This window comes from Aplysia californica, unplaced genomic scaffold (assembly GCF_000002075.1).
Source record: "Aplysia californica isolate F4 #8 unplaced genomic scaffold, AplCal3.0 scaffold00093, whole genome shotgun sequence".
Lineage (NCBI taxonomy): Eukaryota > Metazoa > Mollusca > Gastropoda > Aplysiida > Aplysiidae > Aplysia > Aplysia californica.
This window is the reverse complement of record NW_004797363.1, coordinates 1,201,454-1,222,685: the sequence shown is the minus strand read 5'-3', so window position 1 is coordinate 1,222,685 and position 21,232 is coordinate 1,201,454. Positions and strand designations below refer to the sequence as shown.

Here is a 21,232-nt window from a genome sequence, read left to right as displayed (position 1 = left end):
AGAGAGAGAGAGCGAGAGAGAGAGAAAGAGAGAGAGAGAGAGAGAGAGAGAGAGAGAGAGAGAGAGAGAAAAAGAGAGAAAATAGAAACAGACAGGAAGTGGGGGAGATTAGAATTGATACCTAAAGAAGGCCAAATAATGTAAAAAATCAGACCTCAACTGTTTTTTAAAATGTATTAAAATGTATACAGCAACAAAGGTGCTCATATGAAGAGCATTCAAGAACAAAAATCAGTATAAATCAAAAAACAGTATCTCAACCATTCCCAGGGAGGAAGAACTTCTTTTGAGTTTTGAGTTTGGGTAAAGAGAAGCACAATGACTCAACAACAGTCGTGCAGTGCAGGAAAGAAGCAATACAATCAAGACAAAAACAACAGAAAAAAAGTAAAGGAGTAGGACCTACCAGTGGCGCCCTCCCACCACCCACAAAGAACGTCGTCTCACTGACCTGTATCACCGGGGCCTTTATAGAGTCCAGCCAGCTCAACATCATGACGGCCACTTTGGGGTTCCTCACCGCACCAGTCCTGCTCTCACTGTAGTCCTCCTCCACTACCTGTGACACCATGACAAATACGACAATTCTTTCGTCCATGCTTTTTAAAAAGTGAATACAACTAACTTTTTTTGTTTTTTAAAATGGATACAATTAATCTTCTTTTCAATTTCTTTTTTCTTTTGTTTTTTCTTTACTTTTTGTGGCTACAACAAATCAGCACAAACTGGTTCTCTGATACACATCACGAGATACCTTTGATATCGCAAACCAACCAAGCAGATTGTAGAGAGTAGGATGCTGCTGTTAGAGTGCCCAAATCTTATACTTGTATGGGAAAAAGCATTATATTAAAATTTAATCTATTATCATTTTTATTAATCTAAGAGGTATTTCATTTTCACAGTGAGAGAAAACCACGGACTGCAACAAATGACCACACAGACAAGAAGACTGTCATGGTAGTCCTCCACTTCATGCAAGGGCATGAGATACGATAAATCGGTAGACATGTGGTCTCTGATACTTGAAACTAGTAATACCTCTGATACCTCCCAAACAGACTTTATAAAGCAGGAAACTAGCATCAAACTAAAAAGTATTGCATTTTCAAGGTGGTATTGAATCTCTGATACATGATATCTCTGACACCTCAAATCGACTGAATGGATACTACAGAAAAGAAACCTAGTACGAGATCAAAAGTGTTACATATTCAAAGAGATATGATTTTTTTATGTTTTATGGACCCATTGACACATTCCAACCTATATAGAACAGTCGATGCTCGTCGACCTATTCTGCAGCCAGCGCTCACTTTTGCCATCATTAAAAGGCTAAATTTTTCGTATTGCCCACCAACATGTATCTCCAAGTGGGGCATAAAACAACACTTGTCCCTGCCTGGATGATCCCCACCAACCATCAAAATTATGAAGTCGACTCAAGAGGGTGATGCTGCCCAGGTTGGCAAACACTAATAAAGGAGGCGGGATGTTTCAACCTGGCCTTTCAGGGCCAACCCAAGCTGGGAAGGATATAGTATCCCATCAGAAGGATGGAGTTATTGAAATGAGACTTGATAAAACAGACTTGATTAAATAAACTCGACTTCGTAGACTTCCCCACTCAGATCTTCGGTATGCAACAGGTTTTTAGTCAAAGTTTTATAGCACTTGCAACACAATCAGGTCATATAAGTGACAAAGAGAAGAGGTAATTTTAGGGTGCAACAAATGAACAAAAGTAGGAGAAATGATAAGGATGACAGATTTCAGATAAAAAAGAAAGATCAAACTATATCACAGCATCCACCAACCATTACACACAGAAGACATTGGTTCACAGAGAAAAGTGAACGATACCTTGTTACAAACAACCACACAGATGAGGCAAATGACTGAACACATGAGCCCACTGACCAGATTCATGAGAGCCTGTAACAGGCTTTCCGAGGGCTGACCACACAGGCGCAAAACATCCAGCAATTCCTGGTAGCCGACACTCTTTTCAAATGAAGCCTGAATAGATTAAATGGATAAGGAGAATGGGATACAACAAATCTGCATTAAGGAATGAAGAAAAAAAAAAGCTAACTTCACCTGACAAGGACACCAAAGTCCCTTAAAAAATAACGGACACTTCAGTTTTTGTAAAAGTTTTACAGCACTTACAACACAATAAAGTCACATAAGTGCCGAAGATTAGAGGCGTTACAACAAGAGAGTAACAAACACAAAAAAGGAGGAGGGGAGAGAAAGACGATAGTTTTCGATAGGAAAGAAGAAGTAAACCACCAACCACCCTCGTGCTGAAGTTTAGAGGTGATGCAAGAGAATAACATACAATGAAAAAGAGGAGAGATAGAGACAATAGATGTTTAAATTTTAAAAAGGACCAAAAGACACCAGAATACCCCACATGTTTTTCCAAAGTTTTTCAAAACACCCTAGATCCTGACCTCCCCATAAACTGATGGCGAAAGAAAAAGCAGCATGAACTCAATAGTGAACTAATAGCTAACACTAGAGTTGCCTTGTAGTCTGAGGAATTAGCATATTCACATATTTTTCCAGGAATAGATCAGGAAAATTGTATTTTTGAAAAGAAACAGGAGCAGATTAAATCAGAAAACCTGCATACTAACAACTACTGGTAACTGTGAGACACACTGAGGAAGAGGTATGGAGCCCAAAAAGGAGGGTACGGGATGGAGTGAGCGATACTATTTAAAAAATCATAAACAGTAAATACATAAACCTTATCAGAGTAAATCCAAAATATCACTGCAAAAATAAAATTATCTCTTTTACTCAAATAAAGATAGACATTGAAATGTATGAGAATAACACAGCAGAAAGTTAACCTTGCATGTTGCTGAGCTGGAGAGCAGAGCCCTGAGAGCTTCCACCACACACTTGGCAAGATCTTGGGCATCAGGACTATCCTAGAAAAGAGAGAACAGGAGTACATAATTGTTACTGGCAGTTAGATACAAACCTGCTGTAAATATATTTTTTCATATCACTTTGTGGGTTCAACTAGCCACAAAATGGGCGATTTAAAAAAGGAAAAAAGAAAATACTGATCTTCATCCAGGTACTAAATCTGCCGTCGTAAGGGAAAATGACGAATGGTCCTGCACAGGTAGCGAGGCAAATTTTTCAGGAGAGGCAAAAACTATTTTCACTTTATAACTCTTCTATTTTTCACTCTTTTAAGCTGTAATTCACCAGATATCTGATTGAGGTGTTCATAAAGCAGTTTCTAAAGTTTGAATGGTTTAGGTTAAAAAGTGGCAAAGTTATTTGATATTCGTCGTTCTCCCTTACATTGTGCACCCGCAGGTGAGCCTTGCGATGTAAACGAAAACGACGAATGGTACGATTCGTCGTTCTCCCTTACACTCGTGAACGTTTATGGGCGTAGGCGATGGTCAGTTGGGACACATTATTGACAGTAATGACTGTGTACAGTTACTACAAATAAAAATAAAGACGGATACAAACTAGCTATTATACGTATAAAGTTAGGTGTTTTTTCAAAACACCCTAGATCCTGACCTCCCCATAAACTGATGGCGAAAGAACAAGCAGCATGAACTCAATAGTGAACTAATAATATCCCAACTGTAACTCAGTAAACGTGATTCGTTTCCCTTCCTCGTTTGGTTAAATACTGCACAGTCAGAGTATAAATCAGATGTGCACACATTTTCAACAGCTTGATTTAAAACTGTCTCATTCGGAACCAAAGTTTGGTCTCCATGATATCTTTATTGTATTCTCTTCAGAAGTCAGTTTTACTTTTATTTTCGCTTATTGCAAAATTTTCCCTGCACGACCAAAGGGTCAACAATGTTACAAAGTCAATAGTACGATCAGATCATTGCAAAGTCAAACTTTCACGTAAGAAATGTAACAATCTGACAAGACTGTATCACAAACACTTTCGGGAGAGGTAATGCGACGCTTTGTATTTTTAATAAAGGATTCAGTTGATCGGATCGGAAAACATACCACAAAGTAGAGATCGACTTGGACAGTTTGAATCTGCAAGACATTATTATACTCGATCGTAACGTCCATCAAGTCATAAAAAATCGTAAAGCAAGACTAAGTGTCGCCACAATACGTCCACTTTTTAAATCGGACAAAGAAATTTACTCTCATAACGCAGTGTCATTAATTGCTTGGTAATTCTATAATGATGTCGACCAGTGACACATGCTAGACAAATTGCGGCACTATAACCATCGTTGGGATGTCAAATGACTGGACAGCAAACTAACAAGAGACGTTAGTCTGTGAACATCTGGCGGACACTAATATGCAGTGCTAATAAATTTCTCCCTAAATACTTTTTGGACCCTCCCATCCCCACCCCTTTCCCCTTTTCCCATCCGTTTTCCCCTCTCTCCCGCCTGCTCTTGTCAATTCACACCATCAGTATAAGCCTAATACGTGAAGACAAACAAAAAGACACACTAAGTGATACATTCTTATAAACCTGGTCCACGGTACTCCGGGGGAAGGGAGGTGGTGTATTTGTTTGCAAAAAACTTAGTATGTTTGTATTGACGCAACAGTGACCAATTGTCATTTGTCGCCCCTACCGAATTTGCCCAACTGCACAGACAAGGGGACAACGCCGAACAAGCAGTGATCCTTGACCGATCGACCATTCGTCGTTCTCCCTTACTGAGCTCTGGCTCGGAGCTCGCCAGTGTAAGGGAAAACGACGAACTCTCAATTACGCAATAACGGATTAGGATATGACAAACATTTTTACACAATCAGGTGCAGAATTAAATACTCTATGAAATATATAAAAATAAAAAAATCTAAAAATTTTGACAATTCGTCGTTTTCCCTTACGACGGCAGAAATGTATTCAGGCCAATTTTTTTTTAAATCTTACTACAGTAACTGGCAAGTCGGCCCCCCCCAACAATGAGTAATAAAGAAACATCACTTACTGGAAATACAATGAACTAACAGTAAAATGTTATTACGAGTTGGCCAGATAGGTCTGAAGCAATAAAGAGAGAAAAAAATGAATACAACTAACCGAAGCAGACTTGAGGGCAGAGATTAAACCTTCAAATGTACGATCAGTTCCCAGTTGAACTTGTAGGGCTAATTTGTCTGGACATTTCACCAATTCCGGGAATGCACCTGTCAAACATCAATATAAACATAATGGACACATTTTGAGAACGGACAACATAAACTTTAGTATAAGTCAAGAATTTTTTCATACATCTGCTGTAATGGTACTCAAATCTCACATCGCATCAAACATGAAAGGTGGGTGGTTATTGAGTGCTGTGGTGTGATTTGCTCTCCTCCTTTCTTATCGAACATGTATCGTCCCAATCTCTCCTCCTTTTCTTTCTATGTCACTCTCTAGTAGTAACACCTCTAATCTTTGGCACTTATATGACCTAACTGTGTTGCAAGTGCTGTAAAACTCTTACAAAAACTAAACATTTTTTATAAATCCATAAATTATGTTACATAATCCTTGTCACAATGTTCATGGTTAGTATAAAAACTAAAATAACTATTTGCTATCACTCAACAGGATGTGTCAAAAACTTGATGGTTAACAACACTCATATATGCCCTCAGTATGGCAATTCATTCAACATTATATTCCATCAAAATGCAACACCATGTGTATAATCAAACTTTCTGAAACACCCTGAACAACGTCTGCCATTATAAACTGAATTTCCCTTATTCCCTTTGGTCGTTGCCAGCTATTCAAATCAAGTTGTAAATAGACAGCAAAAGATCTTGTCGGTATGTTAAGTGTTTTAGCGCCTATAAATGGTAGCCTACACTGCATGCTTCACAGGAAGCTGAGATTGTTTGAGAAAGCTATAAGGTCTGCTGAGGTAATAGTATAGATTGTAAAAAGCATAGAGCTTGTTGTTGAGCGGGAATTTGCATCACACAAATGCTTTTTATCATACATTGTGGGGGGAAAAGTCAAAATTACAGGTTAGAAGACCTTTGAGACTAAGCAAAACAATTTCCCATTTCTCAGGTAAGCTTAAACTGACTTGAAGAGTTAGATGTAAGCAATAATTAGCAATATTTTCGTTAGTGGGCTGAGCAGCCAAACTGCTTATCTAGAAAGAATGTTTTTGCTTTAGTAAGAGTTTTATGCCATTTGTGACACAATTAGGTCACACAAGTGCCAGAGATTAGAGTGTTACAACAAAGTAACAAACACAACAAAAAAGAAAGAAAGCAGAGAGATAAGTACAATAGATTTTTTTTTTTAAAGGAAAGAAGATGTAAACCAGACCAGAGCACCCGCCACCACCCACAGAAAGAAAGTGTATTTACATAAGCAAACAAATGAGCAATGAAAAATCTTTAATCTCACCAATCATGTCAATCAAGAGCTTAGAAGATGGCTTCTTGCCTTTCTGTCCCAGCAGTACACTCACAACACCCTCTATGACCTCTGGCACTTCCACCTGCCTCTGAAACAGAACATAGCAAAGCATGGTATTAAGTCACAGTTTTTAGTTTAAGTTTTAGTACAGGTTTTACGGCGATCGCAACTGCATAAGGTCATATGAGCGCCAAGGGGTGGATGTCAACAGAGAAATCTTTATAGAGAATCAGGTTTACTCTACTCACTTCTCTAGCTTCAACAGTACAAGGTCTGCTTCGACTATCAAGGCACCGCGGAAATAGCGGGTCACAAGAGTGTGACAAACATGCAAAAGAAGTAGAGGAAAATGACGATAGTAAGGATTAGGAAAGAAAAAGCAGCAGTTCCCTGCCCTGTTGCAGTTCAGGCGGCACAGTTATGAGCATGACATCGAAGAATCAGACTGTTTACAATTCTACTGTGCATAAGAACATGTTAATATCCACCCTTTGGGAATGACATAAAGATACTTCAGTCAGTAGCACCGCCCGGGGGGTGGTATTAACCCTATCCGTACGTCGTGTTTTACTATCGTATCCATACGACGTGGGGAACTCTGCGCCACAACTTTCCAAGAGGAAATTTACTCGTTAATCAAATTCATAGGCTTTGCACAGCAGTCTGTCAAAATGATATTTTGAGATATACTGAAAGTTTCAAAGAAATCTTCGATCTGGAAGTATTCTAAAATGTGAAGAATACAACCAAGAATACAACCCTGAATACAAAATGACCCCAGGGTGTACGGATAGGGACAAGTCTCTGACCTTGCACATCGTACAAGTTGGAAAAAAAGGAGTATGCAATACAAGACAGACTGGTGAGAAAAATCATACATCTTTTACCTTTCCTCTTTTTGTATCCCAAATCATTGTTACATGAAGGAGAGTGGTCGAATCATTACATACAGGGAAGGGGTAGCATTGGTTGATTGTGCTTATAACATCGATGGGTAAGGCTATGGGTAGAAACAAATGAGACATTAATTTAACCATTTTCTATTGGTCAAACAGAGGTCCAAATAGATGCAAGCACTGAAAGCTGTGCAGTGGCAACACTGGCATGTGCCATTATCAGAGCGGCTGGGACAACACTTTGCAGGTGTGAAGTTTTGATCAGTTTGCTGACCAGACAGGTGACTCGAGATCACCGTGTACAGCCCCTCTGGACCCCCACCTCCAAATTCCTCTGTCCAACACAGATAATGTCTGAGACAGAAATTTTTTGCGGCTGCCTTGTGATTCCGTCATGCACAGGTTCGACTGTATACTCAAGGGGTTAAAAAATGGTAGCAACTATTGAACTAGACTGTTTTAGTCAAGCAAACAAACTTTCCAACACTTTACTCATATGTAACAAAACAAATCACTCTTTCAGTCCCAACCTGATCTGGGCTGCCAGTGTGTAAGGCGTGCACTAAGCGCGTCAAGCACAGCAAAACAATGCGTTGTGTGTTCCGATGCTCTTCCTCAGGGACATCTACACAGCAAGCTGCTGTACCCGAGAGGATGCTCAGTATGATGGTCAAAGAGGCTGGGTTAACCGCTAATGTGGCATTGGTCTGTAAAATTGGCGAAGCATCAAAGTTTTAGAATTGATCGCAATACAGTAAAATATTTATTTTTTTTGTTCCATCAAAAAAAGCCCATTAACATTGAACACAGAAATGCAAGATGATAAAACAGATACAAGCAAAGTGTGACAAATTTTTTAAAGTAAAGAAATCTTGAAGTTCATATTATGTAGACAAACACTGCAGGATATTTTTACAGTTTATCATTTAATAGATATTGGGAAAGATCTTCGCAGGAGCTGATAGTGTTTATTTTAACACACTGGAGACGTTTCACGCAGCATTTGCAAGCACTAATACTTTCCCGAGAGGCGGTTAACACACCCCCTGCAAGCACAAGCTTCGCGTTTTCTCCTTGGCAGAGTATGCGGGCAAACGCTGCACGAACCATCTCTTACCCTGCAGCCGACCTTTGTTTCATTTTGTGCAAAGTTTCACCGGAATTGGCTGGTAACTTTTTGAGTTATCGACCCGGAAGGAAAGTTAGTCAAACTGAGGCCCTACTTTCATTTCTCTGACATGTCTGTTCTCGCAACACTTTGTCAGTACACTGTACGATGGCAGCTTGTTTAGTTTTAGTAAGAGTTTTACTGCACTTGCAACACAATAAGATCATATAAGTGCCGAAGATTAGGTGTTACAAGAGAGTAACAAACACAAAAAAAGAAGGAGGAGAGATCAGGACGAGAGCTATTTGATAGGAAAGAAGGAGCAAACCACACCAGAGGACCCGTCAATCACCCACTTGGCAGCACGAAAAATCAAGCATTTTTCAAGTGTTTGACGACTTTGACAGTTCAGAAAATTCTGATTATATTTTAGACTATGGGGATCCTGATTTCAATATAAATGAGCATCAAAGCACTGATTCTAATAGACAGCCAGCTAGATCTAGACTAGGCTTTCAAATGCAAAATTCGCTTTCTGTGGATCCTGTTTTTTTCACATTGAAGTGGATTAGACAGTTAATACATAAGGATTAGCATATCGATTACCTGCCTATTCATGAGTTTGGACTTTATATTCATTTTGAAACACAAAACACAATAAAAGACACACACAAAGTTAATTTTGGGGGGATTTTGTTGAGGTTTTTTTACACAAGACATTACATCAGAAAATTTTGGCGCGCAACCAATTTTAGCACAGTTTCAAAAAATAATTTCTAAAAAACTATAAAAGATATCGCCTTTCTGTTTTTTGTGTCATATTGGGTATGTTTAGATCTGTTATGTGTGTAAAAATGGTGGTTGTATGTCTTTGGGAAAAGTGATGTTTGAAATGTTGAAATACCCCAAAAAATGCTGTCTTCAGCGCAGGTAGACCCAAAAAAGGCCCAGTCTCCTGTGAGTTAAAACCTCTGACAAGCTTTTGCCTTAGAGTAATTAGCTAAACAATAATTTAAAAAAACAAGGTGAAACAAAAATATACCAAAACTCAGCAAAATGGAGAGAACACAAGAACTACGACAGGCTGGGAAAAGTAATTTTAGTACTGGCAATGACAAATAGTCTAACAGGGCAATGAGAGAAACGTTACACTGAAATGATAACAACACAACCAAACTGACAAGTAAAATTCAAATGAAAGCCGTTCGTTGTTTATAAATTCACATTTCTTCCAAGTCAAAAAAATCGTATGGTTTCACAGTGAGTGCGAGTCCGTTGGCTGACCTCTTTCATTTAAATTAAAACCTCAGTCCCCAGAAAACACATTTTGAAATGCAATGACTTCTGAAGAGAAAAATAAGCAGCAACTTACTGAGGAGCCAGACATGAGAGCTCCGAACAAATGCAAGAGACGAAGCTGCAACTTGCTGGACAGCCGAGGCTTCTGGAAACAATCTGAAGATAACAAAAAAAAGTGTGATGAAATAAAGTGTATCAGCTGATTTATATGTAGAGTGGAGTCTGCATAAACCAAACTCAGTGGGACTGCCATGATTTTCTTCCATTCAGCTGAGTTTTCCGTTTACAGGAGTTTCTGACAATACTGATGATTGTCAACAACATAAATTTGGGAATACTATGTTTGCTGCAAATTTCCCTTCTTTAAGTTTTTTTCTCATTTACCTTTTTCAATAAGTGCAATTTGAACTGCCAATATACTTTTAACTGTCCTTGAATTCTCCATTTTCCTAAAATGTAAGCAGCTCTGTTGACTCACCATACACAAATGGGATGACCTCACTGTGGACTAATGCTGGCTTGAAGTGTTGGTGACTCACATCAACATCCCATCTGAGCAGGGTACAAAAACATGAAATTTTCAACAACTTTGACAAACAAACATTTCTCTGCAACCATCTTTTTACCTGACTACTTAAACACTCCAAAAGGTACTCAGTCAAAGATATGCACGAGTATGCATAGAAATATTTGATGCAAATTATACTTCTCCACACAAAATAGACATCTAATTAGCTTATCACATGACTTCCCAGCCCCATCACAATATTGACAATAGTAAATAATATAGTAACACTACTGACTCCTGAAGGTGTATAAATAACGGCTGCTTCCTTTTTTTCCAATATACGATTTTCTGAGAACCATTTAAGGAGGACAATGTTCTTCCTCACGCTCACAAACTTCACCATGCTAACAAATCAAACAGCTTCAAAACTTTCAGCCATACCCTTTAAGCCTCCTCCTCCATACGAAGTAAGGATCATACAGACACTCAAGGAAGTGAATGACTGAGTGGACAAAACTCTCCCAGTCACAGGCATCAGATGCACTCAGTGACTCTTCTGATGAGCTGCACAGCTGGAACAATAATTGTAGAGCACTGAAACACTCAGGCCATTATAACTAGAAACCTTAATTTAAAAGAAAAAAAAAGTATTCATGACACTGTTCAATTATGATTGTTGTTGTCAAAAACAGAATCTCCTTCTAAAAAAAAAAATTGGGTTCAGGTCCTTCACACTGATATAAATATACAGAATTTGTCTGACCTCTGACAATGGGCACATTGATAATATTCTGCATTATAAAAAAGATAGTGCCATATGAAAGCCCTTTATTTCCCTGTACATCACACAAAATTTTTACATCAACATATCCCTAGTTGACAATGACCTAGTTTCATCTATATTTGATAAGGAACAAAGTGAAGTATGATACACTAGAAACATGTTTCAAGGGCTGAAAGTATTTTGATATATATTTTGGGGCAATAACACAGAAAGAGATGAACAAATTGAATCAAGAAAGTACGGAAAATTAGCTTTCTCTCCACACTCAACATTGTGGAGCAATATATAGGTACTAGCTGGGCCCCCTTTCGATGAAACGAATGATCCGTGCATTGACATCACCTGAGTGAAAATCATTGGCCTCCTATATTTTTACACTCTACTGGAATGGAGCAATAAATCTTGAGAGATGCAAAAAATTAGAATGTCTAGATCTAGATATATACTCTCCCAAAAAAATGCGCCTCCCAAAATATCGCTTCCACACCGGGTTTTCTAAAATTACAGAGACAGAAGCGTCAGCCAACAAAAGCGATCGGCGAAGTAAAAAAATTTAGCTTTTTGCAGCAAAACTGTCTCAAAACTGAAAAAAGGAAGGGCGCCACGATCTGGAGAATATTTTAAAGAATCTTTTGGCGAAAACAGCATGTCGATCAATGCAGCCATTAAAAAGCCTTTTAAATTGCAAAATTCGGCCACCACAAATAGATAATAGAAGACACTAGTACAGTCCTTTAAAAAAACAATAAGTTTTTCACCAAAGCAAAGATAAACTTCACTGGTAAAGAGCGATGGAAGGAGTCTCAGCAAAAGAGCTTCAAAGGCAACATTTCAATCAATTAAGGCATCACAATCCAGTCCATTTAGTCGACACATTACAACTTCCAAATGAAACATGGATGTAGGAAATAAAAAGGATAAGTAAGGATCAGATTTGAAACAAATAAACAAACAGAATAAAGAACCATTCCTTCATTTAGAGATTTTATCTCAGTTAACGGTTGCACATCCTCCTGGTTTTCACTGGCCATCACAAATTGATTAAAGTAACTCCAAGAGCTTCTTAAACTAATCATTTACAAGCATAATTACACAAGGTTTTTAAATGTAAGAATTTCATAGCTAAAACGTGAAAGAACAGACCAGTTCAACAAACTTTAAACATGCACTTCTATGGAGAAAAAATCTCAATAATTGGCTCGCACTTACTACCTTGGTTAGGACTGCTTGGGCGCTTGCAATTGCTGAATTCACAAACTCACATGAGGATACCAACATCACATTGTCATAGTTTCTGAAAATTGAAAACAAAACAGCAAACAATTTATACAATTCTTTAAAAAGTAATAATACAAATAATACTACTACTACTACTAAATAATAATAATATACTAATAATAATAATAATAATAATAATAATAAATAGCACCAAAACTTGTGAAACTTCAGTAAAACATGGGAAATATTTAGAGACAGATTACTAACCAAAACCCGTCAAAACAGAAACTCTCTCCTTCACCCTGGATAATCTTTCTATTTCTTTAACCTTCAACCCCTAAACATAGAAAGTCTTTTCCTTTGGAGGGTTCTGACCTCTCCAGGAGAAAATGCTCTGCCAACTCAACCCTTTTTTTAAACAAAATTCTCAAGTTTGTTTCCACTGGATCTAACCTTTACATAATACTGCTAAGCCAAAGGGGGGGGGAGTGGTTTGGGGGTATCTTTTACCCTATCCATGTGAGCCCTGAGCTGTGCAGATGGATCAGAGTGAATGGGTGGGAAATTTCACCACAGCTAGTCTTCAAAAGTGCTCAAGTGGTGGGCCAGCACAAAAGTTTTCCAAGGTTGCCAATGGTGTGAAATTTGACCACTGCCTGTCGGTCTGATCATACAGAGCCCAGAATCATTTTTATATGGAGGGTAATTACACTGATGGGTGGGGGCCGCTAATTGTGGAAAAAAAGAAGATGTTTAATCATTTCTTTTTCTTTTTAATTGATCAAAGAGTGGTAAGAATGAGATGCAAGCTCTTGTGGCAATAGACTTGATCCATGTCATTATCAGAGTAGGTGAGACAGCAATTGGGAGGAGTGAAGTTTTGACCACTGCTTGATCTCTAGAAAGGTGACCCATCATGTATGGTAGGCCCTTTTGACCCCTCTCCCACCCCCTCTTCCCCCTAAATTCCTCTGCCTCAGAAGATTGCCAGACATAATTTTTTTTTAAACTCACTCACGATTCCATCTTGGACAAGTTTGACTGTATTCATCATGAATTCAAACATAATTTCTGGTTAAACTCTGTAACTGTATTTCAGATTGGCGACAAAAAAAAATGGACGAATACCATTCAGCTGTGGTGTTTTTAGGTAAGTAATAATGACAATCAAGGCAAGTGGAACATAAAACTTTCTTCTTTTTTTTTTGGTAAGTGTTTTACGGCGCTCACAACTGCATATAAGGTCATATGAGACACACACAAAATTTTTCAGTTCCTAGGTAATTTTGAATTTTGCCCGGGTGGTGGCCATGGCCTACTCTTATCGATTTTGGACAACCAAGGGATCTTTAACATGTGCAACTTGCACACGGGACCTCTGAGACTTTGCACCCTTGTCTGAGAAGGCTAAGCGTATATCTTACCCTACCATAAGATCAGAGGTGTGGCCGAAAGACAGCAGTAAGAAGGAGATAAGGAGAATCAGTAGAAACTTTCAGGCTGCAGAAAGAGTCAGGAGCCCAGGAAAGGGGGAAAAGGAGGCGAGGGGGTGGGGGAGAGACGAAAACAGACGACATAACATTGTTAGAGACCAAGAAAGGATGTGAAAGGAGAAAATTTTAAAGAAAATTTTTCCATCGCTATCTGGATTTGAATCCGGGACCATTGAATGAGAGGTAAACACCTTAACCTCTAGGCCACAAGAGCCCCCCTATAAAACTTTATATATTAGAAGATTATTAGAGAGGCAGACACATATAACATCAAGACAAGAGGGGGAAACACTATGTTTCAGTCACTTTTTGAATGAGTGTAATTTTGAATTTAGAAAAAATCTTAGTTTTAAAGTTTGGAACCTCACATATATATTTTTTTTTTAAAATAAAATTCTCTCCATACATTTTTACATGCACTCTGTCGTTTTTCTCTCTATAAAAATGTGTTAAAAACTATAGTGTCATCAAGCTCACAATGAGCATGTGCAATACATTCAAAATGAAAAATGTGTCTGCTGAATTTTTTTAAACCTTGTAGTTGTAGTCCTAACATATGGAGTCTGCCTATACCAAAAACAATGGTTAACCAAATGAAAATAAAATATCCTTTTTTTTTGTATGAGAGCAACCTCTTTAAACTGAAACACACCTAAACCAAGAAAAATAGTCGTCCCGAAAATTTTGGTTTAAGAAGACTCTACTCTATGTTTTTATATTATGTTGTGCGTCCCACTACCTGCATATAATGACAAGGCACTTAAGTATGTCCGCTGCCTGTTTAACTCCATCAGCACTCAGCTTGGTTACAATCTGAAGTCTGCAACGCTTCAGCTGCAAGCCAAGCTTTTCCAGAATGGCTTCAGGATGCTGTGTCAAGTGGGGGCTCTCTTCAGTTGATCTGGAGAAGACACAAAAGTACAAGCTTTTAAGGAATATAATATAAAGCTTTCTCCATTCCATTTTCGATGATAAACCATGGTGAAGTTTAACAATTTACTAGTCACGAAAGGAATGTGTATGCAATAACATATAGTGTTGTAAAGCCCAAAGCGCTTGCTGTTGAACCGGGTTATTTACTCTACAAATATCTAAATTACTTTTAAACTTTATCATAATACAGAAAGTTAAAAGGTCACACACATATGTTCTGCCAACCATTAAATCAATGGGACCTAATAATAACTCACTCATTTGAAAGATTGAGGAAGTCTGGATCATAAAACCGACTGTAGACCTTGATGAACTCATCCAGAAATTCAGAGAGGGCTTCATCGTTATTCTGAAATATGCACACAAAAAAGTAAAGTTTAGTAAAAACGCAGCCTTTCTTCAGTCCACCCAAAAATCTTTTCAAGGGTTGAAGACAATACACATTCCACCTTGTTGCTACACCCTTACTCAGTCGGGCTCATTATTATCACCACTCTAAAAAATAATAAAACTTATAACAGTGTCAGTGTACTGGACAAAAATTCTAGACCTGTGTCAGATATATTTTATAAACAGTCCTCTCTCCATTTTTTCCACGCTAACATTCCTCTTTGGAAAGCTAAAGATGTTTGTTTTGGACCTCTTTGCCCCCATCAGCACCAAAACCAAAGCTGACAGATCACACAGTTTGATGGAGCCAAAGATTTCCATACTCCTTTTTCCAGTGTAATAAAGAGTCTAAAAAAAGATGAACTTGAAGTATAATATACATTTTGTGATAATATACGGTATAGTGTATAACACGGATAGCTCGAATTCGTCGGGACCGGCCTTGGTAGTTCGAGGGATCCGTAGTTCAAAGGAAAACTTACAAAGATAAAGTAGAAGAAAAACAATCAGACCACAAGGAACAGGAAGCACTGTTCGGCGGAGGCATAATTTCAAGTCTTCTGTGTTCGACCTATCCCGGTTATTGTATATTTACCACAAATTTTCAACCCTATTTTTTCCTTTGACCAAATAAATATGTGTCACGACGGAATCGGGCATTCAAAAATTTGTGGGATGTATCATCTTTTAACTCTTTATCTCTGTGTGGGGTAATCCCACTATGTCGAGACCCTTTTTTGGTACTTAATCTTCCACTAAATTGGTCATTAAATCAAAACAAGTGAACTTATTTCGATAGTTTTTCATCTAATGAATGAAATCCCGAAATAAAATAAGACTGTTCTCGGCAATTGCCGAAAAGGAATTTGGCGTCGAAGTCATCGTTAAGGAAGGTGCCTGAGCCGCTGTCACCGGCACAGCAGTTCTGACCGCAAGCCGCTGGGAGCAGCTTGTCGGAGATAAAGAACTCAAGCTTGTTTATAAATTAAATTTGTCTTGTCTTTGACGACCAAAGAAAACATCTAATGTAGAGGAATATCATTCGGCAGCTACAAGACCACATGTATGTGCCATCATTCGTATCTGTTCCTTGTGTCCATTATTATTATTTCCCTTATTTGTCAATCGTATTCATCTGCTTTATTTCTGTTCCGTTTCTGTCCCAGTCATGCATCGTCTGACGTATGTCTTCATTGTGCTTGATTATTAAAAGTCTACGTCAAGTCACAAAGAGTGTTGACATTTATCTAATTGCAGGAGATGGGGGTCGCCTGGTGTCAGAGGTAAAATTTGCGAGAAAATGGCCGCCAAAGTTTGTGACTTCTTGCGCTTGAAAGTGTTATTAATTTATGGACATGATATTATTATAAAAAAGATTTTGAGCTAAAAAAAAAAAAAGTTTGAAAAAAAATTCAAAAGCCAGAAAATGCCACTTTCTTTGATTGATTTCATTTTGACAAGCACCTGATTTCAACATGATGCCCAGTGGCGGTGGGTAGTGAAGGGCTTACGGGCTTCAGCCTCTCACCCCCACCCCAACTCTATCCCTTAGTTATTGAAAGTTTCAAGTCTTAAATAAGCAGTTGAAACCGTCATGATTGCATGCAATGAACACACAGTTATCAGCTTGGTAGCTTGCCCGTTTATCCAATCATTGTTGTCACCGCTTACAACTATAGTAACCTAACAGCCAATCAAATGTCATTGGGGCTCTGAAAGAAAGCCGGTTCCCACGCCCGTCTTTAATGAAACTCTTCTTGTAAAAAGAGAAGACTTTTAAAAAATAACACTGCACAGAGGGCTCACGCTCTCTCAGCCCTGACAACGGGGTGAAAGTTTACAACACACTTTCCCTCAATGACACAGATACCTATGCGCCCAATGGGCCTTTGTTAGGCGCGATCTATTTTCCGCAACAACACGACCTAATCCACCTCATAGACGGTGTGTGTTTGGAGTGCTGTGTGTTCGTGCCGCTGAGATTTAACAGTTATTAATTAATTACATGAAAAACCACTTTTGAGGCAACTTTTTCTTCAGATAAAAACTAATTAATTAGAGAAATTCGGAGGTGAAACAGCTTCGTCCCCACCATCCAGAAGAGGTTAAATTTAACCAAGAACAAAGAGACGGAAGACAAAGGTGACTCTTCTCGTTTGAATGGTGCTCAAAATGGCGTGACTCGCCATGAGTATAGAAAAATTCTGCAGCAAAAATTTTATGGCAGTTTAGCCCTAAAATCAGTGCATCTCTGTGTGTGGGTGCATTCATTCTATATAGGTAAAAATTCAACGTTTTAAATTTAAAAAATCAACAAGGAAAACACATTTTTCTAGATCTATAGATTTCTAGGTAATATAAACGGCCGGCTCTATTTCTCCGAACGTTCGGGAAAATAAATTTGAACTTTATTTCTCCGAACAGATTCCGTTCTCGAGATTTGTTGATAAATATAATCATAAGCGAATGGAGTGGCCCGTGTATGTGTGTGTGTATGTGTGTGTATGTGTGTGAGTGTGTGTGTGTGTGTGTGTGTGTGTGTGTGTGTGTGTGTGTGTGTGTGTGTGTGTGTGTGTGTGTGTGTGTGTGTGTGTGTGTGTGTGTGTGTGTAAGGTGTTGAGGGATTTTTTTTTACATGAACAAGGATAATATATAGTTTTTGCTTGGTGACTAAATGCAAAATAGGTTACTGCCAAGGTCGAGCAGTCTTGTTTTCTCGCTGTACCTTTTGAAGGTATTTTCAAATGAAGTATAGTCCAGGAACGTAGCCCAACCACAACTGAAGTCTCTGTAATATTCAAATCTCTAGCTCTAGAAATTGAATTTGATATGCAAAAAATGCTTCTTCCCAGTCCTCGCAGAATGGAAGAATCAAAGGATGACGCCTAAATCTCGCAAATGACCCAAAAAATCTCGAAATCGAAAACCGTTCGGAGAAATAGAGTTCAGCTAATTATCCTTAACGTTCAGAGAAACAGTCACTTCGAATATAAAAAATAAATCACAATTTAAATTTTATACACAATTACAGGAATTTTAACAGAACCAGGGCCTAAATCTAGATTCTAGTTTAAGTCCAAAACGTTGGCTCTGGCTAGGCTTTTTTAACTTTAAAAATAAAAATTCTTCATTCTCATCGTCTGTCTTAGCCTAGGTCAGGCCTACGTACTGCTAGATCTAGATCTAGTCTTAGCTAAAGTCAAACGAAGTGACTATTCGGATTCGAGTCCGAATATGAAAAAATGTTATTCGGACTCTGATTCTTGTCCAGCATGACATCACTTCCCACTTCCTGTGACTCGTGACTCCAGCTTCCTGTCCTGCCTCACTCGTGACTCGTCTTAGGCTGGGTAGAGACCGGGATCACTTCGGGCAAAATGGCGTTTTGTGCAGGAGCTGAGTTTTTATCTTATGATGAATTTGAGGGCGGCCTGAAAAGTTAGAGCGCTTCTCTAATATGTTTATTTGTCAAGAGGTCATCAGAAGCAATTAAAGATGGCTCGTTAGCGTGTGTCGGGGTCGGATGGGCGGCCTGCACACGTGTGGCTGTGTGCGTGTCGGGGGGCACTATCGGTCCGGGCGTTCAACATCGCATACGCGTCAGTCTTTTTTTCCCCGGCAACTGATCATTATTACAATTTAATTTATAAGCTAGTCAGCTAGTCTTGACGTAGATCTACGTAATGAATTGTGCGCTGGTCTATGGAATCAAAAGTTGCCGTATGCTCAGCTCTACACAGCAACACAACTTTTTTTTGGTAAACAATCGAGATGACACAGGCTTGTGTATTTGAACGAATCGGTCTTTTTTTTTTTTATACAGCTCATAATATAGGTGCCAGGTGGTCTGCTAAGCTTCAATTTTACCTTTTTCTACAACAAAGAAAGTGGGAAACATGGGGGGTGGGGGGGGGTGTATCAATGAAGCGGCGGGCATCGGATCGGCAGAAAAGGTGTGGGGGAAACTAAAAAATGGCGGAAAATTGGAAAAGCACTGAACGTTAGATTAGAAGATCTATAGAACGAAGACACTTCCTTTTTTCCAGACCCGAGTCCGAATAAAATTTTTTTCATATTCGGACTCTCGAGTCCGAATAAGATTTTTTTTAAATTCGGACTCGAGTCTGAATATGAAAAATTCTTATATTTGGACTCAGCCAAAAAAGTCAAAATCCTGTGTATATGAAACCATGTTAGTTCTAGATTTATATTAAAACAGGACATGCAGGCTTTAGTCAAAATAGTCCTAAGTATGGATCTAGAGATTAAAATGAGGAAAGTGGCTATTCTCACCCGCCCGGAAGTTCTCGCAAGATCAACTCCTCCCTCTTCTCTCTCTCTGTGTCTCTTTCTGAATACTGTCTATCGGTGTGGACGATCAAATTGACCAAAACAAAGTTTAAAAATGATGTTAAAACACAAAAGTAAATTAATTTGGTTGTCTACAAAGATGCTACGGCTATATTTAACTTTTCGAATCCAGTCGAACTACGCGGGTCGCCATTTTGTTTTGCCCGGAAATTCTCGCGCTACTCCTCTCTCTCTTTCTCTCTCTCTCTCCGCTGCCCACAGACAAAATTGTACGCTTTTAGCAGGCTAGATTCTACAGTTGTAATGGAACGTTTGTTCACGGCACAGAATTCTACAATTTTTCTGTTATCACAGTACAGTGTAGAATTCTGTGGTTTAGGGTGAACGCAAAATTTGGTGAACGCGCACCGGGTGAGAATAGCCACAAGATTCGCCTGCACTATTCTCACTCCGGGTGAGAATAGAGGTGGCCTAAAATGAGATTAGATTCTCAGATTCCAGAGATAAGAGTCAGAAGAAAAGAAAGAAGGTGGACCAGGTCCAGGACGAGAAGTAGGAGGGGGGAGGCAACGTCGGGACCCCTCTTACTCTTACACTCTAGCCTAAATCAGACACAAGCCAGAGAAGTGCAACAAAAATGATAAAACCAGGATGATGCACTTGCCTCAAATACGAAAGTCGACCACTTCCGCAGTAAATTATCCATTTTCAAATATCAACAGCATTGATGTAATAATAATTTTGCTAAGGTAATAATCGCCATGTTACGGTGTTATGCCCCATAACATAATCGCTCATCCCTGCCGGAAGAATTCTGTTAGTCAACAGTGCAACCAGGTAAGTGTAGTTGCAATCAGTCATTAACATTATGTATTACATTAAATCTGCAATGATTCTTAAATTAATTGTTATATCAAAGATTTTCTGCAACAGTTTTCATCTGGACAAAAACAAACAAAATTTCAGAATTTTGAAAGGAATTTCCATCTAATTGCCACAGTTTGCTTTTATAAACTCAAGTGCCTCAACATTGAGCCTATATGGCAAGGTTTTACACACTTGTTCCTGAATCTTGTGTTATTTTCGGCGTTGGGAACCAAAGGGGAAATCCCGTAAGATTGAGAAAACATTGTTCGAGAGATTTGAAATATGCGTAACATATGCATTAGGCTGAGCTTGGACATAATATGTTGGATCCGATCCTTGAGAGTTCTGCTTCGCAAAACATGCTATTTTCAGTCTCTTTTTTGCAACAATTAAGAAAATAATAATACATGGATGTTGTAAAATACTACGAAACACCATTAGAAACGTGCGGTAGAGCTCTTCACTATTGAAAAATTAGAACAGCTAGCTAGTAGCTAGCACTTCTATTTGGCAACGCGAACGTAAAGTGAAATAGCCGTAGCATCTTTGTGGACAACCAAATTAATTTACTAGCACTTGTTGGCTACACCCCTGGCTGTGTGTAATGTTTTTTTGTTTACTCAGATCAAGTATTCCTCTCAAGACTTTCGGATCAGGTAAGCAGTGACACATTGAAATGCATTTAGACTCTATACTAGACCTTAGATCTAGATTAGTCTAGATCTATTATATAAATATTAAGGCCACCTCTATTCTCACCCGGGGTGAGAATAGTGCAGGCGGGTCTTGTGGCTATTCTCACTAGTGGTGCAATTGATCGATCAAATTTTTCGATTAACCGAGCAAGATTCTTGGTCGAGTAAATCGACCAAAATGGTTTCTTGACCGAGCAAGACATCAATCAAACGCCAAAATTAATTGTCGCTATCAAACAAACGCGAAACCCATATTTTGTCATTGCATCGTTTTGAAAACCAGCAAACTTTAAACTTATAACAAAATGCAATAAGCATTTA

General features: G+C 38.6%; 2 protein-coding genes across 2 annotated transcripts in view; one reads left to right on the top strand and one right to left on the bottom strand.

The window, feature by feature from the left end:
* Positions 1-20,488, bottom strand: part of LOC101858770 (neurobeachin-like protein 1) — a 77,345-nt gene extending 56,857 nt beyond the window's left edge. The window contains exons 1-13 of the mRNA XM_013080630.2: positions 20,014-20,488; positions 14,906-14,997; positions 14,455-14,616; positions 12,217-12,298; positions 10,662-10,792; positions 10,191-10,264; positions 9,786-9,868; positions 7,836-8,012; positions 6,398-6,497; positions 5,069-5,175; positions 2,865-2,945; positions 1,921-2,019; positions 452-559 (exon numbers count right to left, since the gene is read on the bottom strand). Coding sequence (XP_012936084.1) covers positions 452-559; positions 1,921-2,019; positions 2,865-2,945; positions 5,069-5,175; positions 6,398-6,497; positions 7,836-8,012; positions 9,786-9,868; positions 10,191-10,264; positions 10,662-10,792; positions 12,217-12,298; positions 14,455-14,616; positions 14,906-14,997; positions 20,014-20,055 — 1,338 coding nt within the window. The 5' untranslated portion in view covers positions 20,056-20,488. The remainder of the gene's footprint in view (positions 1-451; positions 560-1,920; positions 2,020-2,864; positions 2,946-5,068; positions 5,176-6,397; positions 6,498-7,835; positions 8,013-9,785; positions 9,869-10,190; positions 10,265-10,661; positions 10,793-12,216; positions 12,299-14,454; positions 14,617-14,905; positions 14,998-20,013) is intronic.
* A 184-nt stretch (positions 20,489-20,672) lies between these two features.
* The window catches only part of LOC101853775 (guanylate kinase), a 44,634-nt gene continuing 44,074 nt past the window's right edge, over positions 20,673-21,232 (top strand). The window contains exon 1 of the mRNA XM_005095003.3: positions 20,673-20,872. Within this exon, the coding sequence (XP_005095060.1) occupies positions 20,821-20,872 (52 nt within the window). The 5' untranslated portion in view covers positions 20,673-20,820. The remainder of the gene's footprint in view (positions 20,873-21,232) is intronic.